At 39.0% G+C, this 11,959-nt stretch overlaps 1 protein-coding gene across 1 annotated transcript in view; it reads right to left on the bottom strand.

The window, feature by feature from the left end:
• The window catches only part of EXT1 (exostosin glycosyltransferase 1), a gene marked incomplete at its 5' end in the record, with an annotated part of 346,475 nt that overhangs the window by 24,548 nt on the left and 309,968 nt on the right, over nt 1–11,959 (bottom strand). Inside the window, 2 exon segments of the mRNA XM_006140061.2 lie at nt 761–879; nt 4,587–4,719. Of these exon segments, the coding sequence (XP_006140123.2) occupies nt 761–879; nt 4,587–4,719 (252 nt within the window).

Genomic DNA, 11,959 nt, shown 5'->3' on the forward strand with positions numbered 1-11,959 from the left:
CATCACACACACGGCCCATTGTTGGATGCTATGTTGTTATGTGGTCCTTAACTGCATATATATTCAAGAAAATTAAATACCCCTCCCACATATGTATGTAAATACACACACACACACACACACACACACACGTATATAGAGCCAGGGGTTATGTGCATTCACCAGCAAGAGGCAGAGAGAAAGAGGGAGAGATGGAAAGTGGAAAATCATTCCCCATGGGGATCCTCCATTTCTCCCTCCTTTTAGGATTTTGGGCACACACACACACACACACACACACACATGTGCATGGCTTATTTTTCAAGCTAATGTTGTAGGATTCAAACAGTATAGTTAGCCAGGTGAAATTCAGCTTTGTCACTGGCTAAACCAGCCATATTTTTTTGTATTGATGTATTCCTCTGGCTCCCCCAGCCATATTTTTATGTATGTATGTATGTATGTATGTATGTATGTATGTATGTATGTATTTGCTTGCTTGCTTGCAGGTGGTGTGGTGGTTGAGTTGCTGGACTCCCATGCCATATGTATTTTTTAACCTTATACCAGTACAAGGACTTCTCTGTAACCTACTCCTTGCCTGTGCCAAATTTCACTTCTAAGAACCTTGAAGTTGATGAAAAGGGCACAAGAAATGAAAAGGGGGGAACAAGGGTGACATCAGAAGAGCCCCCAGAGTCAGTTGCAGCAGATAAGGAGTGAGGAGTTTCCAGTCCTCAGCGCTGGAGCAGGCGGGCCGCTGTGTCAACCTGCCACTCACCTGGGCACAGTACTGGGATCTGGCTGCAGCCACGAGAAGCTTCAACACTGGCTGGGACTGGGAGACCAGGGGTGTCACCGCATGGATGACTGCAGTGAATTTGGAGGGGGGCTTTAAACCTGAAATGAAACGAGAGAGGAGCCTAATGAAGCAATGAAAAACAAGGCTGAGAAAATTATCCTTGCTCTGCTGCCTCACCCTGGAGCTAATGTTCCCTTTCAGCATATTTTTCCTTCACATCTATGTCCTGACAGAAGGAAAACAAGGTGAAAAGCTGCTTAACTACTGCATGAGTCTAGAGACCTTGATCCATTTCAGATCAATGTCCATTTCCAGGTTCTTCCTTTGACACACTTTTCCTCCACTGGTGATGCTTCTTTGACCTTTCTTTGGCATTTTAGGTACTCAGTGTCTACACACAAACACACACACACTCGCACCCCTTCACCACTTTCAAGAATATTCTACTCTAGTCCATTAAAAGGGGGCTTCAAAAAATTCATGGCTAAAGGAACCAGCAGTTACTGTAATGAGTATGTCGCTGGACTCCCATGTAGTCGACTGCAGTTCGTGTCCCGAACCCAGTGGCTTAAAACTCACGCCGGGTGCGTGTGAGTGCATGCCCAAGATCCCAAGAGGAGAATGGAGGAGAAGGGATTGCGGGATGACCATCCCCTTTGTTTTTAAGTTAACACTCTATGCAAATATTTGTAGATTAGTGTGTGTTGAGATGGGACAGCTTGTGCCTTTTTTTTAAAGCATCAAATATTATCATAAGAAGCCACACTCACCATATTTGAAGAAAATCCAAAGTTAATGAGCATTTTTTTTCCTGATTCCTCTGTGCAAGAATTCTCCAAATTTGGACCAGCAGTTAGTGTAATGGCTATGTCGCTGGACTCCCATGTAGTCTACTGCGGTTCAAGTCCTGGACCCAGCAGCTTACATTCACGCTGGCATACCCAAGATCCCAAAAGGAGAATGGAAGAGAAGGGATTGCGGCTTGACCATCCCCACTGCATGGTGATTTCTCACTTTCTATCTCTCTGTCTCTCTCTGTCTGTCTGGCGAGCACACGAGCCCTATAGTGAAAACCTCTCCAAAAAAAAAAAAAAAAATTCATGGCAAAATGGAATCAAAGTATGCGTTTATTTTGGTACCAGAAAAAATTTTAGAAAGCCATGCATAGTTTTTCACAAAATGCATTTTCCATGATTGTTTTGAAGATCCTATATAAATGAATAAACAAACAAATAAATACATTTAAATTTTCCAGAGAAAGAGAGAAAAGATATCCTACAATGAGGCAAGTTACTGCCACAATCCTTTACCTTCCATTTCTCCATACTATCAGGACTTTGGCATGCAAGCAACACACCCCTGGTGTACTTTTCAAGCTACTGGGGCCAGGATTCGAGCTGCAGTTAGCCATGTGGAATTCGGCCTCAAATACACAGCGCTTAACTACTGTGTTACTGGGCTGGCCTGCTTGTATAGCTTGATGTGAATTCAAAAAAAAAAAAAAAAAAGTGCTATCTCTTTCAGGGTATTTGTATGTGTCTTATTCTTAATTATGTAATTAGATGTTGGTTTTTGTTTTTGTTTTTCTTCTTGATTAAGAGTATTTCATGTAATAACCAGCAAGCAGGAAAAGTTTAAAAAAAAAAAAAAAAAAGAAAAACAAAAACCAGCAACAAGAGCCTGACTGTCTAGCTGAATCCTGGTTGTACATTTAGTGCTGATGGGACCTTGGAAGAATTACTTAACTGTCTGGGTTTCCATAGCTGTGAGATGAGCTGATGGTAATAGTATAAACTTATGTGGTTATTGTGAGAATTGAATTAAATCAGTTAATGCATGCAAAACACTTAGAATGGGGCTTAGCAAATAGTAAGTATACAGTATGTGTTAGCCACTATGAACATCGCCACCACCATCATCATCATCATTATCACTTTGGAGAAGACTTAGCCTCCAGGCTCCAAGAATCTCTTTGTGTAGCAGTAACATAGCTGAGAGAAAAGTGTGTGCTGCAGGCTTCTGCCAACTGGGAGCTCTGAAGTACTAGGTAGAAGGATCATAAATATGCAAAACAACCACTGCCACCAAAGAGACAGAAGTGAGATGGCTTTCCCCCAATGAGTTTTCCCATAAAAACTCACTAAGAAATTAGGTTAAAGAGCCTTTTAAAACTTCATTAGTTTAGACCCACTAATTTGGCACTTTAGTTGCTCAAATGTGAAGAAGAAAGTACAGACATCCAAGTAAAACTTTGATATTGAGGGGATAAAAGAAAGAATCGTTCCATAACTGTTAAAGGATTATACACATGTTTTGTAAAACAAATGATATCAACTAGCACACTTTAATTGTATGTTAGAAAGAAGCTCACATTCCTACTATCCAGACACATATTCAAAGTTTTACCAAATACGAATAGAAAACACGACTGTAGAATTGTCTTTTTAACAATGAGACCAGTCATTGATTGCTTTTAGACTTTCTTGTAATAGTTTATGAAACATCATTTATACACTTATTATACTTTTTAATTGCCAGACGGCACACACACACACCAGAGAGAAAGAGAGAGAGAAAGAGAATGCATCCCCACCCCAACAGGTAGAGCCACACTGCAATCCTTTCTCCTCATTTCTCCATCCTGTGGAGATTTGGCACACACATGCATACCTGCCCAGTGTGTTTTTCCTGCCATATGGGTCAAGACTTGAACCACAGCAGGCTGTGTGAGATCTGGCTCCTTTAATGACAAGGCTATAGGCTAGCCCCACCATTTATACACTTAAAATATGCTAACTTCAAATGAGTATCTCAGTATTCTACACAAAATACAGAGAAATTCCTATTGACTACCTACTATCTTAGTCAGAAAATTATTACTAGTAGGAACATGACAGCAACTGAGTACCAAGTATATAAGTATCTATGACAATAACAGTAGGATTTTGTAGACCTTTCCTCTGCTCATTTCTTTCGCTCCACTGTGATGAGACAAAAAACTCCTTAGAGCACAGAATGCATCTTATTAGACTTTTTTGCAATGATAAAGAAAATGTATGGGTGTGTACAGGCAGGACAGAAAGGGAGAGATGCATCTTTGACAGCGTCTTGTTCTGCCATAACCCCCTTTCTTCAGAGATCCAGCTCCTCAGGATCTGGGCACCTGCATACACACCTGGAGTGTTTACAGGATGACCCAGAGAGCCAAACCCACGGCCACAACACAGTCTCTAGCCTTGAGAGGCACTAGCATTACTGCGATGCCACAGTAGCTGGGCCTTATTTCACTTTTTATTTCTAGCTCTGTATTAGCATAGCCTTTCAAAGGAGCATGTCAATGAAATGAATACTGTTGCCCTTGTAGATTCTTAGTTGCTTTTTCTTTTCTTATTAGTTCAGTTTTTTAGTATGGGATTGAGATATTGGGACTGTGGGGGAAAAAAATATGAGGGAGAGCTCTTGCCAGTCCATTTTTATACATGATAGGACTTAAAATTACAGTTGCCTCACTGTCATGTTCAAAATGATCTGTAAATTGGGGACCCTATTACCTCCAAAGAAATAACTCTACAAAATACAAAGTGTAGTCACTCAGATGAGTTGAGAAAGTTTTTTTCTTCTTCAATATTTTGCTGGATTTATAATTTTTGAACTTGATGTGCTATTAACAATAGGGCTCAGAAAACAATCTCTGATGTAGGCAGTTAAAGAGACTCCACTGAAGAAGAGATGAATCAAGGGGCTTTCATTCTAGATGACGTCTTGAGGGTAAAGAACGGTAGCTCCCTGGAAGAAATTCACTTACCTAAATTAGCATAGTAGTAAGGAAAATCTCCCAGATAAGATGAATACTGTGGTAGTACGAACAATCCTCCAGGATGTTTGTTCCATATTAAGCTGTTACGTGATATGTGCTTGAATATTCTGTCCTGAATAATCTGGGGAAAAAAGGAGCACAAGGTGAAGATGAGACCCTGAAGGTATTTGGTGAGGCTCATGCTCAATCCAAATTTGAGGGATGATGGTACTGAAAGTATGGACTCTACCCACCCACTCTTACCCCAAGACTCCAGATGAAAGTGTCTGCAAAACAAAGAGAGAGACAGAGCCATGACAGAGTAAGAGAAAGATCAGGACTAATCAGATTTCCCAATTAAGCTTCAGTTTAACCAAAACATCCTACCTTGTCAGGGCCAGCAGATGGCTTAGTGGTTAAGGTGCTGGACACCCACATGGCTGACCATGGTTCAAGTCCTGGACCCAGCGGCTTGAAACTCATGCTGGGCATGTGGGTGTGTTTGCTCAACATCCCAAGAGGAGAATGTAAAAGAAGGGACTGTGGTATGGCTATGCCCCTAGAGGGTAATTTCTCACTTTCTCTCTGTGTCTCCAGTAAGCTCACACACCCCATAGCAAAAAAATTCTCTACAATTTTTTTTCAAAAATTCTACCTTGTCTCTGCAATAATGAGTCCATGCTCATTTCCAAGTGGAGTGTATGGAATAGTTTGTCTTTCCTCGATGATTGTCATACATGGCTCTAGACCCAAATCAGGAAGATCTGTTCTGAGCACACAGAGATGTCAACATGGACCATGGACAGACTAAACTGAAAGCATACTGAAGTCATGACACATTCCAGAAGCTGTTATGGTTTCGATCTGTTTCTTTAATTCAGGAGGTAGATTCATTTGTTTGTCGTATTTAATTTTCTTTCAAAGTCAACTGCAGAACTTTGGGTACTGGTCACCTGAAGTTTTTCTCTATTTTACCTCAAAAAGTACCGAGTTCACAAATGCTCAAAACATTCTACATAATAGGATAAGAACCATGGCATATGAAAACTAATAATAGCCATGCTAGCTCATTAGTTTCTTTGGACTTTGGGACCTTGCAGATCATTAAATTCTACATTTAGAGTTGAACGTTCTCCCATCCTGAATCATTTGTCAGTTGAATGTGATTAGTCCACTTTACAGCTTTCTCTCTGTGACTTTCAAACTCTTGTAATTACACCATCCACTCATTAAGATATGATATGGAAAATAATTAACTTGATACAGAATTTTATGTTTTCAGCATTTTTTATTCCTGGTACTTTAAAAAATCCTGCCTTAAGTCTTAAGAGATTTAAGACCTAAATCATCATTTTCCAGGTCCCCTTTTAATGCAATTTTAAGTACAGACCATTTTAAACAGAGTTTTATTATTTGCTAAGGTTATTAACACCCTCGTCTCATCCTACATGGTGATTAGATAAGTAATAAAGTGAGTTACATTTATCTTTGCAAACCTTATCATGTTTATTTTCCTAATGAGAGAGAAGGAAAGAGGCAAGGAGGAAATTCAGAATTCAAATATTCAACGATTTCTGCATTTTATCTTTCACCTATATCAAAACTGCTATGTTTATATGGCTGGGGCGATGTTTTCAATTTGGTGGTGATTTTAGGAACCTCGCTAAAATACTAATGTTTACTCTTGGCGGTATAACAGGGATGTGTCTAAATGCTGTTGGCTTTGCATTAATTACAAGAAAACTGTCATGGTTGTGAAGGTTTTTTTGTTGTTGTTTTGTTTTAGTGTTATTTTTTTTTAACCTAACAATTTCACTTTGCACAATACTTATTCCAGTTTTTTTATTATTTATATTCTCCAAATCTACCATTTATTGCTTTATAGCTTTTCATTAAGATCTTCCCTGTTTTTGCTTTTCAGATTTATGTATCTCCTGGCATATAGTCATTTAAGTAAGTTTGTATATCAAGACACAGAATACACTGACAATAGAAGCACTGGGGACCCAACCTACAATGACGTGCAATTGAAGGATGAAGCAGAATGGGTCATGATTTACTTTGGGCCTCTGGGTGTACATTTCTCCTTGGCATAGTGTATTTTTGGGCTCAGTGTGACATTATTATCTTTTAAAATTCTGCGATATGATAATAAGGTATAATACTCCTCAGAGATATGGATAAGCATTTCACACTGTCTTCACATAAATCTTGACTGAAAGATACTGGCACAGGTGTGAGAGAAAAGCAAATGTTGACTTTAACCCTGGACAAGCAATTCGCCACCCTGTTTTGTCACTTTACAAATCTGTAACAGTAAAATATCACATGAATTGTAATAATTTCTCAGAATTTAAAAATAGCTGCCTCAATTATTATATTTAAAATTTGATTTTTTTACTTAAAAAAACACTCTGGTGGTTATTTCTTAGTCACAGGTGTTCTTTTTCATTTTACTCAGCTATATCATATTATGTATTAGAGCTTTTTCCATAGTATCAAAATAGTCACTGTTTACTTACCCTAAAGGACCAATGACAGGGCAATTTTTCCCATGCAACACAATGAACATATGTATCAATGAAATGTGTGCACATTTACAATTGATTTAAGACCTTTTTTTTTTTTGGAGAGGTTTTTGCTATAGGGCACGTGCACTCGCCAGAAAGAGAGAGAGAGACATAGAGACAGAAAGCGAGAAATCGCCGCCCAGGGGGGATGGTCACGCCGCTATCCCTTCTCCTCCATTCTCCTCTCAGGATCTTGGGCACGCACGCACATGCGCCCGGCGTGAGTTTAAGCCACCGGGCCCAGGACTTGAAACGCGGTTGACTACATGGGAGTCCAGCGACATAGCCATTACACCAACAGCTGGTCCCTTGATTTAAGACTTTTTCAGAAGTGTGCACTTTTAAGGCTGTTCATGGGTATTGCCAAGTGTCTTTTTAAAAGGTTTGTACTACCTGCCTTTTAAGAGCTTGAAAGAGTATGGATCTCATTTTGCCAAATTGAAAGATTTTTTTTTTCCCCTTCTCCTAATGTCCAGTTTTCTCTATCACTGTACTGGACAGCTTCCAGAATCACTTCATAGCCTAGAGTGCTTACTCTTTGTTGCTGTAAAACAAGACATCACATTTGGATGTTGGATCTTTCTTTGGCTGCAAAGAAAATCAATACACACATATACACAAACATTCATACTCACATAGTGCAAGGTTTTTTTTTGTTATGGTCTCATATGGCACTCTCAATAAGGATACGATTTCTAATTAATGTGAATACAAAGGGAAGAATAACAGGCTTCTTATTTTTCTTCTTTATGTGCCATCTGCTTTTCAAAATAATGGCCAATTGAATACAGGTTACATTCATTCTATGTGGCCCTGGCTTGGTCTTTTGACCAAAGCAATGTTGCCTAACACACGCAGTGCCACCATATGCCTCCTTGCTCCAAGCCAAAGCAACCTTATTTCCATTATCTCACTGACTATAAAATACCATTGTATAATATCAGCAATACCATGGCTTGAATGTCCATGGGTAACCAACAGTAGAGGAAAACAAAGCACACTTCCTAAACCACCACTAAAAATGTGCCTTCCGAGCTACCAATAGCTGCTTTTGTATTATTTTGTATGATTACACTCCAGTACATTTTTCTTTCACTGACCTGGCTTCTGATCGAGATCCCACAGTCCCATCCCTAGCACCAGGTTATTGTGTAGTATTCTGAGAAATAATGGGATCTATAAAGGACCACTGTCTTTGCAGTATTTTATCATGGTCCCCATTGTTACTTCTCAATTTATACAGGAAAAAAGATCCCAAAACAGAGCTTCAAAGAGCCTAGCAGAGATTAAATAGCTCTTTAATTCCAAGTTACATTATTAGAAAATTTCACACTGTCTGAAAAAACTAACAGAATCCCAAGTATAATGGAGTATTACATAACGAAAAGTACTAACGACTTGACCCTGGCATTGGAGAGAAGACGAGAAGTTCCTGTTTAAATCTGTTACTAAGCACTACATACACCTCTAAGACTCATAATCTCCAAAGACCCAGTAATCTCATTCCCCTGGCCTGGATTATAGCAAGCAAGGAATAAAGACTGAGAGTTCCAGAGTCTGAGTATAGAACACTCTGGCCAGAGGACCTCAAGTCTATGTTGCTACGGGTAACTCTAAATTATGCTCATGCCTCAGGAGTTCTAGCAGTGACCAGTCACCATACCAGCTATATTCTAAGCCAAGTGGGCGTTTCTGATGTGATACTTAAATTATTCTTATAAGCGTTTTGGCTTTATTTATTTGTGTATGTAGATTCCATTTTCTGCTAATCTCCTGTTTTTCCATTTATTTTGAATTTTAGGGTACTCTGCATTCTGAAGTATGATGAGAAACTGGACAGTATCATTCATGCAATTTGGCTGAGAGGTCAGATTGTTACAGTCTAATTCCTAGAACTATTAGGTTGTTGGAAAAATCATTAAGTATTTTTCCTTATTTTTCTATGCAAAAATGTATCATGACTTTTCTGATGACCCAATATACAGAGATTTGATGGTGGCCATACATTTGAATGAAGTAAATGGTTTCTAGTGTTTTAAAAAATCAATGGTGGTGGGAACCAGCAGTTAACGTAATGGCTATGTCACTGGACTCCCACGTAGTCGACCACGGTTCGTGTCCCAGACCCGGTGGCTTAAAACTCACGCAGGGCACGTGTGTGTGCATGCCCAAGATCCCGAGAGGGGAATGGAGGAGAAAGGATTGTGGTGTGACCATCCCCCCTGGTGGGTGATTTCTCGCTTTCTGTCTCTATGTCTCTCTCTGTCTGTCTGGCGAGTGCACACGCCCTATAGTGAAAATCTCTCCAAAAATGGTGGTGGGGCCAAAGTATGGCACGGTGGTTAAGGACGCTGGATCTCCCACATGGCCGACCAAAGTTTGAGTCCCAGACTTGGCTTGCTTTCTCACTTTCTCTCTCTCTCTCTCTCTCTCTCTCTCTCTTTCACTCTGTCCCTCTCTGCTTAAATTAAAATAAATAAATAAATTTAAATAAAACAATTTTTTTAAATGGTAGTGCTAAAGAACTGCATGGCTTAAATCTAAGGGAAGGAAGGCCTTTTCAGGTTCAGAGATAACAGTGGCTTGACTTAAGAGCCTATCCCTATAACTGTAACACATCCAACTGCTATTACAGGATAATTGAGCACTGCTAACTTAATAGGCAAGAGACTAGACCTATGCAATAAGCCATACTCAAAAGAAATGTAATTAATGAGATAGCATCTTTCATCTGATAAATTAGCAAAGTTGTGTGTGTGTGTGTGTGTGTGTGTGTGTGTGTGTGTGTGTTTTAATTATGATCCTTACAGCTGATGAGAGAGTAGCAAAAGAGGGTTGCTCCCAACACTTTGGGAGAATCTGGGTAGATGCGAATTTTTTTTGAAAAGTAACTAGCAAACTACATTATGAGCTTTCGAAATGCTTACACTCTTTGGCTCAGTAATGTCATTTCTAAAGATACAGACAGCAGTATAGTCTAAGATACATGTAGAAAGCCACTGATTGAATAAAGACATAGTTATCTATAAAAAATAAATAATTATACACAACATCAATAGTGAACAATAGCAGATAAGTTCAGTAAACAGAGGCTCACAATAGGATGGCATATTAGGGTGAAAACATTAACATATGTAGTTCTGGGTGTATTAGAGGTGGACAATTAATAGGACAGAATTAAAAGGCCATAAACAACCCAAAGATGCATCAAAGTGGCATGTGAAAACAGGAAAAAATCATTTAAGAAATGTATTGGGATAACTAGATAACAACCTGTTTAAAAAAAGTAAATTGGATTATATATTGGGTCGTTGGAAAAGTCATGATATATTTTTTGCATGGAAAAAGAGTAAGTCATGACTTTTCCGATGACCCAACAGATAAACAGAGGTAAAAAAAACTTAATCATGAAAGCACTAGAAAAATATAAATATATGTGTGTGTGTGTGTGTACATGTTAAATAAAATTATGGGTCAAAAAGTCCTTTTGAAATAGTAGCAAATGAAATTACAGATAAAAAGACTGATCAATCACAAAAACAGAAAAGCATACAAAAAAACAGGAAAAAACATTTGCAACAAAAAAGTCAAAGGGTTAATATTTTTAATGTCATAAGCTCTTAAAATTTAATAAGAAAAATGGAACAACAATATCATGGCATTTCTATTAATTTCTTCATGAGTTCCTTGAGCAAGAAAAAAAATCCCTTATTACTCATATCCCAAGAAATAGAAATAAAGAACATGTTTTATTGCTTTTAAATATACACTGTATAATCTACTAAATACTCAAAGTGCTATGAACACAAATGAAAACGCCACTGATTTTCATTGAGGAAGAGTGCTTTTGAGGAATAAAAATCTACTTGCATAAGGAAGCCCTTGGAAGCCATTTTGACACTGTCTCTTTCATGGAGATGAGTTTGAGTCCTAAATAGCTTTCTTCACCTGACACCAGGATGAAAAACATCTACCCTGTGCATGAGAGGACACGGAAGGGAGCTTGCCTTCGGGTGAGAACAGGAGCCCAGGCTGGGAATGGCATTGATAATTACCTCAGTCCCCAGTGTGCCCTGAACATGACAGCTCTGGAGTGCGTGTGTTTATTAAAAAGTTCATTTTATCCACAATAGAGACTATGTACACATGTGTGTACACACAGAAGAAAGTAAGTCACCCTTCATAGGGTCTCATCAAGCACATCCCTTTTTCCCTAGCCCTCCAGCTAATCAGGATCTTGGACTTGGACATGCACATGCATGCCCAGGACCTCAGGCTGAACCAGGAATCTAATCCAGTATCCAAACCTATGGTCAGCCATGTGGTTTCCAGCACTGCTGTTCAGTTTGTTACCAACCATGCTGCCAGGCTGGGCCTGACCTGAACTGGTTCTGGTCCTGCTGATGGAGGGAAGAAAACAGTGATGTGGAACCAAATAGGATGACTTCAGTTTCCTTAATATTCAGACTTCTTGGTATCTCCACATTATATTGGCTTCTGGATCAATAATCACTTTCCCAATGAAAACAGTCCAAAAGTGAATCCACAAATGCCCCACCTTATTTTGTGAGCATTACTGCATCACCCTGATGCCATACCTCACCAGAAAATCTCTGCTCTCCTTCTCTCCAGCTTATAATTCATGGGTATGCAGTTTTCTAAGTCTTTCCTTAGCAATTTGGATTACTTCAATGTAGCCTCAGGCCATTGCTATCTGCTCTATTTCCAAAGGTTTTAATCATCTCCATGCTTCCCTTTCCTTTTTCCTTCCTGCCTTAAAAAAAAAAAAAAAAAAAAAAAAAAAACCCCTTC

This window comes from Tupaia chinensis, unplaced genomic scaffold (genome assembly GCF_000334495.1).
Source record: "Tupaia chinensis unplaced genomic scaffold, TupChi_1.0 Scaffold000017_1, whole genome shotgun sequence".
Classification (NCBI taxonomy): Eukaryota; Metazoa; Chordata; class Mammalia; order Scandentia; family Tupaiidae; genus Tupaia; species Tupaia belangeri.